At 42.0% G+C, this 15,194-nt stretch overlaps 1 protein-coding gene across 2 annotated transcripts; it reads left to right on the top strand.

Moving 5' to 3' along the window:
• The first annotated feature begins 840 nt into the window (after positions 1-840).
• Positions 841-7,275, top strand: PNRC2 (proline rich nuclear receptor coactivator 2). 2 transcript variants are annotated; one of them, XR_011201460.1, is made up of 3 exons: positions 841-1,181; positions 2,288-2,490; positions 3,188-7,275. XR_011201460.1 is itself a non-coding variant. In XM_069223957.1 (2 exons), exon 2 carries the CDS (start codon positions 3,206-3,208, stop codon positions 3,617-3,619), a length of 414 nt encoding a protein of 137 aa, XP_069080058.1. In that variant the 5' UTR covers positions 2,355-2,490; positions 3,188-3,205; the 3' UTR covers positions 3,620-7,275. The 2 variants fall into 2 exon arrangements, 1 of the variants encoding a protein (XP_069080058.1); XM_069223957.1 differs by lacking the exon at positions 841-1,181 and having other exon boundaries at positions 2,355-2,490.
• Positions 7,276-15,194: the final 7,919 nt, after the last annotated feature.

The raw sequence follows: 15,194 nt of genomic DNA, 5'->3' as shown, positions 1-15,194 counted from the left end.
AGGCAGGGCTGATTGCGAAGAGTTACAGGAAACTAATTATTTGCTTGAAATCAAAAGTGAAATGGTAAGAGCATTATTGGATCCTCAAAACAAGTCATTCGAATTTTTGAAAGGTGGCTAACATAATTTAATTAGAGATAGGGAAAATTATCAAGCATATTTTTCGCAGAAGGGGCAGCGATTGACACACTAGCTCGCGTGTTTTGCTCAATACGTTTGAATTCATTAGGCGGGCGCGCTAGAGTGGAAGTCCCGTTGAAACTTTTTTGTTATTATTTTTCCGCTCCATATTTGGTAGTTACTCCTCCTCGATTCCCTCCTTCACCCCACCCCGCCCCACAAACTGAGTCTCTGCAACTGTTTTGAATACACCCTTTAGGGCACGCAATGCGAGAGGTTAGTGAAATAGACAGACGAGGAAGCCATCACAGAAAATAAGACTTCCTTGTTGAATACGAGGCTGCTGCAACAAGTACAGTTAGACTTATTCAAAACAAGAGATAGGCACATGGAACGTTTGTGTTTCAATTAAGAAAACGAAATGTTTTATGACTTCTACATTTAAAAATATATATTATAGTGATTATCTAGTAAACATATAGTGTCGCCTTATTATTCGTTTCTGATCAAAGAAATTAATATTTATATGCATATAAGCAAGTGTGCTGACAATTGGTCCCTGAAACATGTTCCATGACTTCCACACAAAATGACTGCTTCGTGGGGAGGAGATCTGCAGTGAGATAGCGATTTCAGTCGGTGTCCTTTTTCGATTTCCTTGACATCCATTGTGTAGCGAGCAAAAGCATCTGTTTTCTTCCTAAGGTCCGCTCAGCAACAGGCAGACTTGCAGCTGTGCCGCGCTGTCATTAGACGCCTTCCTCTGTTGCTCGCGCACTCATTGGGGAGAGGGAGCGGTCCGCGCAACTATTGGCCTGGGCGAGAAAGGGGTGTGCACGGCCCACTAGTGGGCTGTACTAGCTGTTGTGTTAGTGGCGCAGCGTTGGCGAAGCGAATTTGTTGTCGTCGAGCGGAGGATTTGAACGGACGTGGGGTGGGTGTGTGAGAGCGAGGACCGGGAACGGAGATAAGAGGATAGGCGATTGAAGCAGCTGGTTCGCGACAAACATCTTTTGGTATCGAGGTTGTACCCCCAGGGGCACCCCGTGGAGTGGGAGCCGGTAAGTGGGCGTTGGATGGTTTCGGTGAAGTCTCACAGCCGCCATCTTGTGTGTTTTGTCTATTTCCCTTTGTTTAACCCAGCTGTACGCACTTCTGTATTCTTTTTGCAACTTATTTGATCAGGTTTTCTTTTTATGATTTTCTTTTACTTTGTGTACACCCACCGGAGAAGAGTAACATTGTTACCATTAATTCCTTTCCAAAGTTGGGCAGAGATGTAGAACATGTGCTGATGCGACCTTGTTTGATCGATTCACACAACCTACGTTACCCAGTACGTTGAAGTAGTCTTGTGACCTGCAATAAAATACGCCAGTTTAATATGTGTAAAGTAACTGATAATCTTAGTATAGATGTCTGTAGCCGGGTTGTTTTTGCTCAAAGTGTAAGGTTTGCATTGATAGCCACATCGACTTGACGTGTGCGTCTTTGTGCCCCATGTCACTTGGAAACCAGAGCTATGGGTTAAAAATGGTTGTCTCTGCCCTTGCCCTTAAGGGTTGTTTCCATTTAGGGCAATGTAATTAAAAGGCATCAAGTACTATGTTAGAATAAGTTCTAGAAATCGAAAATCTACCTCACACTCTGAGAAGAAAGCCCAAATACTACGTCCAATGCGGGCGATTTTTTCTTGCCTATTTAATACTCTGCTGGTCAGTCCAGGGTCTCGAAACATTAGATCTTTTTGTTAGCAGCCGTGGATGAAGCGAAAAATAAAAGGCTAGCAACGTTTTTATATATATATATATATATATATATATATATATATATATATATTTATTTTGCCATAGGTATTGGGATCCGTGCAAACGTTGTTCAGAACAATCTTTGGTTACATTAACAATGGCAAGTTAATATGTTGAACCATGGCAGTCAATGTTACGACTTAAGGTGTGCCAAACGTTTAAAAAATCGAGAACTGACAAAGTAAACAATCGCGAAAAGGGATTGTATAAATTAAGGTTTTAGTGACTCTTGATGTGTCCGTACTTAGGACTACAGAACAGATGGGGAAAGCAGACGCTGTTTTAGTTCTCGTAGACTCCTTTGTTGCGTCTGGCTTGTGGTGTCGTTCCCGGTTACTCACTGTGTACTTCTTTATCAGTCGACAACTTGTCCAGGTCTGGCCTGCTGTGCCGCGAAGGCTCCGATGTGTGTGGCCTCGGCCCCCAGGACCCGCAGACCCCTCCAGCTCATGCAAGCTTCCACCCGTGAGGAACCCAAGGGATCAGAAGAGACGCCCTCAGTATTCTGGGATCACCAGGTCTGCAGGACCCGTACCCCAGGCTCGGATCGACCAGCTGAAAGGTATCCCTCGATAATGTGTGTGTGTGTGTGTGTGTGTTTTTTTTATTTTTATTTTTATTATTTTTTTTATATATATATAATTTGTGGTCTGGTTCTGCTCTGGCTATGTTCATTCATTTTCATTTTGGGACGTTTCGGGGTCTGACAGAGTTTGCGTACCATATACTCAGTCTTGTTTGTACAGCAAAGCCACACAGGGTAAAAGTACAGAGGCCTCTTAAAGTTCGGTGCCATAAACATGAGTCTAAGACAGGAAGTGGTGAAGTAATGGGAGGGATATGCACACAAGTGGAGTGGGCGACTAGCCTTTCCGAAATCAGAATAGGGTACCCCAATGGCTTCTTGTTGCAGTCAAGAGAACATAGCACGTGTTTTAATTAATTATGTCATTTTGCTGTATGCGTTGCCCTACATGCCTTTTTGTGTGTTAGTGCTTGGTTTTCTCCATGCCTCCCTGAATTTCTTGAGCTTTGCGGTACACCTCCGTCTTGCTCGCTATACTGATGTGAGCAGTCTTTTCTTTGAACTCATTAGCCAGTACACCGCAATACAGAAGCGTTGGTGTATTTGATTCTAATTTTTAATGTGAATGTCTTAAATAAAATAATTTACATTCGATTGTGCTACATAATAAGCCGATCTGAATGTTTGAGCTATAAATTAACGATGGGCTCTTGTTTTTTCACTTACTCTGCAGGTGACATAGAAGTTGAAGATGGGTGGCGGTGAGAGGTTTTACATTCCAGTTCCTCAGCCTAGGAATAATCGTTCAAGGAACCAACCACAGATGAACAGACAAAAAAACAAGGATCAGAACTCTCCTCTTCTGAATGTGGTTCTTACAAAGAAAGACAGAGTGCCGTCTGCGCTTGCATGGCAGGCCATGCAAAACGGAGGGAAGGGCGCAGCTCACTTTCATAATAACAACTGGGGCCCTTTCTACTCTAGCCCCGGTCCACTTTTCGTTGGAAAAAACAACCAGAATTATGCTGGAGCCAAGTTTAGTGAGCCGCCTGCGCCAAGTGTTCTTCCGAAACCACCAAGCCATTGGGTACCACTTTCTTTTAATCCTTCTGACAAAGAAATGCTGACCTTTCAGCTTAAAACCTTGCTTAAAGTCCAGGCTTAAAACAACCTTTCCCATAAAGAAATACATTTTACAGGGTTTCTGATTTGAGGTTATGTATAGGTCATCAGTGTAGTTCAATGTTAGTGTTGTTAAACTGCAAAAGAGCATTAATCAACCGTGGGCAACGTGAAAAGGTCCACATAGCACTTTCATCATCTCATATACTTGTGCGCTGTGCGCATTGCACTGAGATGCTCACTTGCAATAACAACCACCCCTAAACCAAAATCCAGGATGAACCACAATGTTTGCACTTAATGTAGCATTTTTTTTTTAAATGAAGTGTTTTTTTTCATAATGTGTTTGCTTATAAAGGCACCTTAGGCAGAACATTTAGTGCAATTTCTGCCAGCTTTATTGATTTTTGTGGGTCACCGTTGCTCTGAAGCAGCCTAATTGTATTGGCCTTCTGTTTGTTGCCAGTGTGTTCTTTCGCATTAGTCAATGCGAACCATACAAGCAAACATCTGGTTACTACTAAATTTGCACATCTCATGTTTACACACTTCATTTGAGTAACCATTTGCCATTATAAAAGATTTGCCTGACACCTCTTACATGTTGCCGGCTTGTTATTAAACCTACTCCCCTGATGTGCCAATTAATACATTCTTTGCACTGCCGTGTGACTGCCAAACGAGGGGATTCTTTTGAGCTACACTGTAGTTTACAAACTTTTCTTGATATTTGAAACAATCAAATCAGTCTTAAATTGATGCCCTGTAAAATAGATTAGTGTGGCTTTGAGGAAAACCTCAAATAACTGTGGAAAAAGAGAGCCATGTAAATAAATGTAAAACTTGTAGCATATGTAAATTTATGCAGGGCTTTTCCTGCAAAAAGTATTTTTAGTACAACTTCTGAATGTAGAGCTGTGCTGACAACATGGCTTGATGAAATATTTTGTTTAACAAAATGAAAAGCACATATGTTTTGATGCACTGTTTCTACCAGTGAACATGCACGTTTGTGCTTTGACTTATTGTAAACAAGCTTTATAGTGAGTTCGAGGCAAACAAGATTGCATTGGAACCTTTTGACAACATAATGCTGCTGAAATCAACATTGTGTATGTATGAAGATGACTATTTTTAATGTCAGGCCACGATTTTGACCGTGAATTCTCTGTGGAATTCAAGGCTACACATCGAGGGACACTTCATTTTATGTACTGGCAAGTGAAAGTTTACTGCACTGTATAATGTTAATGCTGTGACGCCGTTGTAAACGCTGCCGTTCTGTAACAGCGTTATTAGGGCTGCTGTCATCAATGGGCATACATTGTCATCATTTCTTGTGTTTATTCATATACACATCTTGAGTACCTTGCAAAAGAAGTTTGTCGACCTAGCTTGTCAATATATAGTTAGGCTGTGACACTTATATGTATCCAGTCGTGGAACATTTCCAATGTGCCCGTCATTTACATTTCTTGTTGAAGCATTCCATATTCCAAATTGTGGGTTTGCAAACCGATGCACGTGAAGAGTAATTTCAGCTTGCAGTGTTCCGTGTGCAGTTTAGGGTCAGACTCTACTTAAGATATGTTTTGGAAAACATCTTCTACATGCTGAGTGTGCAGCAGCTGTACTGATAAAACTACCAATGTTTTTTTGGGCGTACTTGCAAATTGTCAAGAGTCAGGGAGCTTGAATGGATGCATTATGTCATATTTTTTTTTTTTTTTTTTTTTTTTGTAGCTCCATTGTTGGCTCAGATGTAGAGCCTAATCCAGCAATTAATCACTGCTGGGGGGGAGAAGTACACCATCCGGTAGCAACCAATGTGACTTTTATTGTGTGTGTTGTGTTTTTTTTTTTTTTTAATCTGGAAATCGAATCCAGTTGGTGGTCCAGAAATGGAACATATATGTAGTGAATGAGAACTATACCGGTGATTTGTTATTCAGTCTAGGGCATAGGACCTAAAATGTTGCACCATTGTTAATCACAATGCCCCACAAGTCCTCCTCCAAATTTTATTTATGCTGCTAATTGGTTTGGGGAGACATTCCAACCAAAAAGACACCGGTAGAAAAAATGGTTTTCATTGCCACTTCTTGTTAATTGGTAAACGTTAATGACAGACTAAGTGGTCCATTAAGAAAAAAAATCGAATTTGTTGTCCGCTACCCCACTGCTCAGATAATGGACCAGAGTCTGTCGTAAAATGATGAATTCCTGGTGTAGACAAAAAATCTCATCGAAGACACCTAGTTCTTAGCCAAACCACTACGTGGTGTATGGGCAGTAACAGACCAGCAAAATGGGGAGACAAATAAGTACCCGCACGTTTGCTGGGTTAAAACAAACAAAAAAATTGACAGTGGCTAGTAAGTGGTCCACACTGGTCATTATCGCTTGATAAATAGCCTGTGACTGTTGCTTCGTTCCCCTCTTTGTCAGGCGATTGCAGCAACAGTCAAGTTAATGGGTCCTTGTATGTACTCTTGACAACAAACCTACCTGACCCAGCTTGCAATTTTTATTGTGGTGTCTAAAGACACACTAATGAGACATGTATGTTGAATGATTGCGAATATGACAGCTGATCCTGTATCATGATACATATACAACTGTATTGAGCGCACTTGGGAGTCCTTGAATTTGACTCATGGTATTATAACCAGGATTCCGTGCAAGACATTTTTTTCTAAGTTTCTACTCCTACCCCCTAATTCGATTGCACATTGTACCTGGAGGGGCTCAAGCTGCTGCACGCAGCATAGTTTAATGTACTTGCCATATCTCCCTTGGCGTACAGCATCTCTCATGAGAAAAGCCTTAACGAAGGACGTTTATGTACAGCAGTTTTTTTTCCCCCCTCAGGTGAAAAGTGTTTGATGGAAAAGTGCTATAATCGTCCAAATTTTGGATATAAACTCCAAAATAAAGGGGGTGGGGGGTTGTGAAGCCTGAATGGCTTTTTCTTTTTTTTTTTTTTCTTTTGGAAGCTGCATTTCTCTTTGGAGGATTTGTGAGGTGGGTCTTCCAAAGTATTTAACATCATTTCACCCAGTATCAGGCTACGGACTTGGAGTAATCCAGGAAGCAACAACAACCTTAAAATTAAAATGAAACGAAAGCAATCCCGTAGCTTGATGTTATTTAAAATTTTAACAAGTTTTGAGGGTAGATTTAGAATCGAACATACCCGTTTTACAAAAGAGTTGTCAATAAACGTTTTAAATTTAAATACCTCGTTCTATGAAAAGGTAACCGGATTCGTTCTAGTGAAAAAAGACAGCAGAAAATCAGCTCTTGCTTAAGAGAAGTTTGAAGACGCCATGATGTCTTCCGTTTCTATTCTCAAGTTTGTCCTCTCGAGTAGGTGTAACTCAATGAAATTTAACGAGTGGCATTTAATTATGGTTGGATAGGGGTTTCTTGAGAAATATGAGGCGCTTGGTGCGTTTTTCTGACCGGAACCTTGCTCTTTAAATCTTTCGATCATACGCCTAACGTGATGTAAAGCACTCAGTTGGACATCAGTCACTGATCTGTCTGGCCAGTTTATTTCACTTCCTGCGAACATGATCGTTGATAAATTTTTCCAAGTGTAAAATTGGCATCTAAAATGTATTTCAATTTGTGAAGTATGCGTTTTAAAAGCGTGAATTTGAGACAAAATAATAAAAACAAAATTTCCCCGAAGAATCATTGTTTGCATTGTCATTTTTTGTTTATTAATGAGATATTGCCTCTCTGAAGTTTCTAAAGCAAGGTGGCCAGCTTATGTAAAGCTTTTCTGGTGAGTTAGATTCTATAGTATTAGCAAAGGCTTGCATTCAGTTTATTAATTCACTGCCGGACAGTGGAGTTACATGCACTCAAATGTGAGCACTGAAAAAGGGGCGGGGAGGGAGGCACTTGGCAGTGGAAGAATTATGTGGCAGTGTTTAATTTCAATACGTATACTATCCAGGAAATGTTGCACCTCATTAATAATGCCACGTTAACATCTTAATATTGCAGTCAGTCATTAGTTAACTTCTGCAAATAACTGCCATTGCCCAAAACCACATCTTTGCGTTTTAGGTCCAGAGTTGCCCAATACCTTTCTCAATTTTACTAAAATACATGTCTCCTATATTCAAGGTGGGGTGACGTGTGGCTTTCACCACTTTTATTTCTCCCTCAGAATACCTTACAAACCTCATATCTTGACTAAAAAATACACTTTCTTCTCAGTTGTGAAGGAAAGTTCTGGAATCTGTGGGGAGCCACAAACTTCCTTCCACCCAGCATTTGCCCAGGTCTCCCGATGATAAATAATACCTCACTTGTGTGGCTACGCCTAGTGCCTGCAACAGGAAACTGCCCAAAACACACCAAGAGCACACCACATTTATCCACTGGAAACAGACCATTTTTTCCTAATGTGGGTAGCTGTAGAGTTTGAACCCTAGATTAGCTGGCACCTAGGGAAAACTAGCCAACATGTACATTTTTGAAAATTGGAAACCTAAGGGCATCCAGGGTGGGCTGAGTTGCATGGCTGTTGTCAGATTAGTTTTTTACCCAGCATCCCTTCCAAACCTTAAACTTTGACTAAAAACACATTTTCCTCACAGTTGTGTGATCTGAGGAGCCACAGACTTCAATCCACTTGGCATCACCCCCCAAGTTTTCTGAAAAAAGGGTTCCTCGCTTGTATGAGTAGGATTAATGCCCACAACAAGAAACTGCCCAAAACGCAAAAGGGACACATCACGTTTTTCCATTGAAAACTGATTCTTTTTCCCCCCCTTGCGGGTAGCTGTAGATTTTGGGCACTAGTGTCTTAAGGCTTTCCTGGGCCCAAGATTGTTCTCCATTTTAGCTCATTTTGATATTTTACGTTCTACATGTTTTAGCTGAGATTGCTTTTAGTAATTGCATTTTACATAGTTTGTTTGCAGGCAGTGCTTACTTTTGTAAACAAAAACGTGCTGGGGCCCAAAGCTCTCCTCAGCCACATGCAGCTGCTGCATTTAAATGTGCAAGCAGAGCATACTGAGGCAGCGTGTAATCCCTCTTCAATTCCTTTACAACTACCCCTGCCCTTTCAGCTCACTCTTGCAGCTTTCTTCTTTTTTGTGACGCTTTTTTCTTTTTTTCTTCCTCCATCTTTCACATTAGTGACTCTGCTTGCAGTAATTGTTTGATGCACAAAAATAAGTGCCAGCCCTAAAAATAGGTGCCGGTGCCCAGCACTGGAAACCACCAGCACAAATCAAGCACTGCAACATTATTTCAGGAATATTTTGTACGTGCTGACAGTTTTTAATTAGCCTTTTTCTACATGTAATCTGTATACTCTGTTCAAGGCCAGGAACAATACAAGATATCCTGGTGCTTGTGTTGCATATTCTGACACAGCTTCTAACATCTAGATATATCATTGCGTTAGAGATGTGCTTCTAACATAGGATGTTCTTGATTACATAACCTTCACTTCTCAGAGGGGTCAGAGGAGCACTCTGGACACTACTGTCCTGGAACAAACGCTGTGTTCAACATGCTGCTATGTGAATGCTGATCTTCCACCTTGCAGGGGATTGCCAGCTTTGCTCAAGACCACCACCAAGGCTCAGCTCTCCATGTATGGGGGTCTCTGGCTATCCTCCTACAGCGGGCCCAGGCAAAGGGTACACCTGCTATGTCCTCAGGTTGCAGATGGTGCTAGGGCCTCTTGTGTTTTTTTTTTTTTTTTTCTTGAGCCACCCACACATGGGGTACCATTCTTATCGGGAAACTTGTGGTAATTTAGGGTGGTAGGAAACCTGCTGGTCCTTGCAGATTCCATATATTTCCATCACAGAAATGTGATGAAAATGTGCTTTTAATACCAAAGTTTGATGTTTGCAAGGGCTTCTGGGTTAAATTACCTGGTGAGAGCCACGCAAGTCATGCACCCCTGGTTGCCTAGTTTAAAGAAATGTGCAGGTAAGCTTAGATGCCGGCTGGGTTAGAGCCCAAAATCCACTGCTACCCACAATGGGGAAATTAACAAGGAGTTCTTACTAAGGGCCATCCTTACATTTACGCTGATAAATAAGACTTGGCTGTAGACTTAATGTCTGCCATGCTGAGACTACTCCACATGCCGACTAACAAGCTGGTGGTCAATTGAAAAACATGGACAGAAATAGCAGTTCCTATCAATGCCGTTTTAGGTTTGACACACAACTCCATCAACATGATGGAGCCGTCCATCAATTAAAAGTAAAAAAAAAAAAAAAAAAGTAAAACAAAATCCTAAAGCCTGACTTTCTTTTTGGGGGAGGGCGGGAAATGTCCCTTTCACCATGGGAGTTATCTCCCATGGTAAGGAGGGCATTAGACAGTTATCACTGCTTCTTACCACAGTGGTTTTCCAGGTGGTGACAGGCAGTGAAAGCTGACCTTTACATCTTATATCTGCACATCTAAATTAGGTGGGCGGACACAGAGGTTCTAACTCATTCAAGACACGGGAGGGAAGCACCAATGCCAAAGATTGAGTAGTCTTCCCCATTATTACACCACTACTCCGTCAACGTATTTAGAAGGAGGCCAGACCATTATCTTCACAGTAAGTATACTCTGTTGTTATTGTGACGGAGTATCCTTACCGCCACAGATATAAAACTGGTACTATTTTTTTTTTTTAAAGTGAATCCACCACTTACATTGGTTGGTTTTACCACTTCCAGACATGCTAGCCTCGAAGCACAAATACTTATCAAAGTGTTTGAATGTTGAAACAAGACTTTTGAAGGTGAGCAATAAAGCTACATCAAGACACCAACCGCTTTATTGTCCATTCACATTCATACCGCCGGCCACAGGCCCAATCAAACACATCAGTGCACTCACATCAACATACCACCGCCATGCAAGGGCCCATCATATTCACACGCACCAGGATGGAATCCCATTTATGTCCAGACATTGACAGTTGATGCATCCACAACTATCACAAAAGAAAAAACACATTTACATTTTTACTACCGGTTAAGGAACCACCCTAATTCTGTACATTACCGAACACATGCCTAGTAAACTTTTACTAATGGGTACCATGACAGCCACATGGGGCTCAGGAAGACATGTCTTACATGCATATTTAGTGCACTCACTGTGGTAAATCTTAACCCCTTCCAGTTTGTGGATGCAAGTTGGGTGTCTCCAAGTATGCCCATGAGGTGTCATTCCTCAAACTGAGTGAGCATGTCTACCATTGAAACTAAGGCAAACATGCTGGGGAATAATGCTGAAGTTCCCTTATTGCAGCTTTATAAACATCTTTTGATGTATAAGGAAATGCATATTGTCCTTATACTAAAGATGTAAAAACATTCATCATATATGGTATTGTGTCCTGTACCCTTTTTTCAGTACCTTTGGTTATGATTCAAGCTACTAATTGAGTGTGCACACTTTCAAATCAATTAGAAATGTTGCTGAATAAGTCCCACGGTACATTTGCTTGACTTATTACACTTCGGTTGTCGTGGGCAATCCAGGTTGTCCTTGTGTTGTATACATAAACTCCCTAAAAGCTCTTCAAAATCTAGTCAAGCGTGGCTTTTGTTCAGTCTACCATTATCTGCAGTGTGGGGGACTACAATGCACTTGTCAATCTGTGAATAGAACACTTACCACGTTCTGACGGTGGATAAAGGTGTCAAGCAGGCCTTAAGGAAGTCTATGATTTCCTCAAGTAAATGAACTAAAATTCTACGGCTGCTTGCCTAGTGAAGTTGTGGCCCATGGAAGGTAAGTATCCATGCACAGCCATTGAAAGGTTTACCTAACGGCAGCTCGACCTCAGTCAATTTCCCAATACTTCACTACTGTGTGGTACAACATAAGGCAAGTAGGAAGACACAGGGCTGGCTCAGAACGGCACTGGGAACAGTAAACAAGACTCTGCTGCCTCTTCTCCTGCTTAGAGCAAACTCTACAAAGACGATATGGAAGCTGCTTCAGAAATGCAACCAGCAAAAGTGTCAGTCCTGCAGCCTTGCCACGTCCTCTAGAACATATGTAGTGGAGACTGCTGCTTCTGTACCAGTAAGACTTTCAATGGTAGGCAAATGAAATTCAAGGAAAGACAAGACTTCCCTTGATTGTCTTATGATAAACAACATATACACTGTATGTTGCCATCTGGACCAGGTGTGTAAACAGTTTCTTGTACCAAGTGCAGGTTTTTAGGACTCACATTATACGGCTGAAGAGCCTGGTTGTTCTTAACCACTCCACGCATGTACTTGTAATCAAGTATAGAGGTGGGCTTGTGAACTTTAGCCACCTGACCCCAAACCATGATGGGGAAGTGCTCTCATCATAAATTGCTGTGAGCATGTACATATCTCGCCTATCAGACGACTGTGAGCCGTTCTTTGGAATGCAATGCAGTGCTCTAGGGTTTCTGGAGCTTCTTACAAACACGCTCCTGCAGGAATCCTTTGCGGCCAAAGTGCCAGCTTTGTACAGCTCACTGAACAGCTCTACTCCCATATAGAGATTGTCCACATAAAGGTTATAACCTTTGTAAAGAAGAGGCTGGACAAGCTCCCATACAATCTTTCCTGTGACTCCTAGTGTGGGCGGGCAGCCTACATGGTTTAGAATGGAGTCCTTTCCTGTATACTCTTATGCTGTACCTCTAGCCAATGGAGCTCTCACACAGCACCCACAGCTTGAAGCCATAACAAGCTCTTGCACACAATGTACTGCCTGAACAGCAGCCGCCCTTTGTAGAGGATCAGGGATTCTTTCCATGAGTATAAATCTCTGGAAATCTGGCAGACAAATGTTCCAAGACAGGCCAAATTTTGAAAACTCTGTCATAGTCTGTATTGTCCTGGAACAATGCAGCAGAATTGTCATTGAAATGCAGCATACAACGCAGTATTAAAAAATGATCTCTGCTCATGTACGTTGTGAAAATCGGAGTTACGCAAACCGCGCGAGTAGACCAGTCGCCCTGCAAGGTTGGTTTCTGCACAAACTCCACTTTGAGTATAAGGCCCACAAATATCTTCAACCCCTCAAGAGAAGTGGGAGTCCACTGGTGTGGCTTAGAATGAGGCCCTGGAGTGCCTCCATGCTCCCTCAACATTTTTTGGCCTGCATATTTGTTTGCTGCACAATTTGCTCAAGGAGGTCAGCATCCAAAAAGAGAGGACATTGTCAATTGCCCAAAAATCGACCATATTGACTTTACATCCAGCGTCACTAGTGAACGGTGGAACTAGGGGCTGAACTAAATTGGGGGGCTGCCAAGAGAGCACTCCGTCCTTGCTTGCCACTGCATGTGCCTGCTCTCTGGGTTGGTCTAACCTGCTACGGTCACCCCGATGCACAGTTTGTGTTTGCGAATGGGCAGCACAACTGCCATCATCGTGTCCCTCAGAACTGTTGGAAGATGAGTTGTCGGACAGAACTTCGCTGACTGAAAAATCACTACCAGATTCAGCTCCACTTTCCTCTCGCTAAGATGCTGTCTTGGTATCTGCTGTCTCAGTTTCTGATCCTGCCTGAGTGCTGTCCTCCAGAACTAGAGTTATGGTTTGGGCAGCAGACATCCACCAAGACGCCATTTCTGCTATTGGCTAAACCGTCTTTCTAAAACACTGTCCTACGTCGAAGGTAGAAGCATTGTTCTAATTCATTTGGTGAGTGTGTGAATGTGAGATGTGTGCATCAGTAAATAAACACAAAATTAACTTACCTTATCTCCTTTCCTGAATCGGCAGGTTCTCCAAAGACACTAAATAAGACACAGTATTACTTAATTTTGCACATAGCAAATATGCAAAACATTATTACAGGTGGAGCTGCTGGACCATTTTCAGTACAAAAGTAATATCCTAAGGCCAAGCGTCTACGTTTGCACTCAAGAAGCACACATTCACATAAATAGCCCCTGCACCCTTGTGTGCAGGTATGCTCCTTGTGAAAATACACTGTGCGATCACCACAGTCACTGGAATTCTGCGGTGGGAGAGCACCCAATTATGCCACAGCATCAATTACATTATTGTGACAATGAAAGGCAAAATATGAAATATAATGCATCACTTTTTTTTTTACAGTATTACTTCATGATTGTGTGTTTTCCCATTGAGAGGGGTGCACAATTGTCCCACCAGTTAAAAAAACACATTTATTGAAAAAAGGGGCCCATTAGGAGATACACTATGCCTTTCAATCCAATCCCCTACTATATCTCTTTTATATATTTTTTTGGAAATGTGTGTTTTCTTCTGGGAGCTGCAATCGACCTCCATGGAAAACACACATTTCCCAAAAAATGTGGCTCCATGTCAGGAGTGCAGACCCACTGACAATTTCACTTTTTTTTATTAACAAAAATGATTTTCTTTACTTCCCCAGGGAGCGCGATTGCAAACCCCTTCCCACCATGGGGGAAAGCGACTTCTTTTATAATCTTATATGCCCCCAAGGGGGGGTTGGCATGTTCAACTCAGGGGTCTGATACCCTCCCCCCATTAATTATTGTTTTTATTATTTACTTTATCTCCTTCAAGGGGCGTAGTCATGCCCCACAGGGAGGAAAACTTGCCCTTTTTTAAATTTATGATGCCCACAATGGAGTTTGGCTCGTGCACCACTAGGGCCAATCCTCCTAATCAATTTCCCTGGTGTCTAGTCGAAGGCCTCACTGAAAAGGGGAGACTTTCCCCTTTGCAATGAGGCCTTTTCCAGGCCTTTTTTCCCACCAAAATAGGAGAGAACACCTACCTGCGTTTTCTTCTTGGTCCAGTGGGGAAACTGTGACATCAGTGCACCGCCGCTGCACTGATGTCATAGATGGGTGGAAGGGCGAAAGGGGGGGGAAGGGGAGAGACGCGGAACTGATTCTGGGTCTTCCCCACCTTTCTGAAAAAAAAGCAATCCTCTGTTGCTTGTACTAGAGGAACGTTTTCAGCCCTTCCCAGTGTTGGCCAAAGGTCAGTAGACACATTGGGGAGGGTGTGCTGGTGTCGGCCATTGGCCAACGCCAGCACCAAAGGGGTTACAGACAGATCTTTTCTTTATACAAGTAAATTTGGTTACTGTTGAAACTTATCAGTGCATAAAAAGTTATTTTCAAGTATGGTAGGGGATACTTCTAGGTGGAAAACATTCAATGTCAATTGCCTAGATCTTTTGAGGTTAAATATATTCCCTTTTATTTGACTTCTATTCCTGATTGGCTTTGTCAGTGAACTTTTTATTTTAAATCACATTTTTTATTTCACCAACATTTATTTAAAACCCAAACATCTTATCATACTCTTCTTTAGGTCTGTTTTAAGTGATCTGTGTAAGAGAAATTACTTGGAGTCTCTTTCATACGGCACTAATACTGATGTGCTGACATTTTAGTTGTGATTGCGGCATTTCAGGAAATATAATTTAACATTAAAAGATCCAAGTAGTTTTTCTCCGATCCTCTGATACATCAAATCTATTTCGGACCTCTTTAGCAAGAGCTAATAACTGTCTATTGGTCTCACTTCTATACTCCTTAACTAGGATGGCTTGTGGCTCACTGAAATGCTTTGGAGTAGTTGCTTTGGGCCTTCAACTGGACT

This window comes from Pleurodeles waltl, chromosome 3_1 (genome assembly GCF_031143425.1).
Source record: "Pleurodeles waltl isolate 20211129_DDA chromosome 3_1, aPleWal1.hap1.20221129, whole genome shotgun sequence".
NCBI lineage: Eukaryota > Metazoa > Chordata > Amphibia > Caudata > Salamandridae > Pleurodeles > Pleurodeles waltl.
This window is presented reverse-complemented; position numbering and strand designations above follow the sequence as displayed.

What these genes read in the sequence shown, in the direction of transcription:
- PNRC2 (XM_069223957.1), top strand. Translation starts at nt 3,206, where the DNA reads ATGGGTGGCGGTGAGAGGTTTTACATTCCAGTTCCTCAGCCTAGGAAT.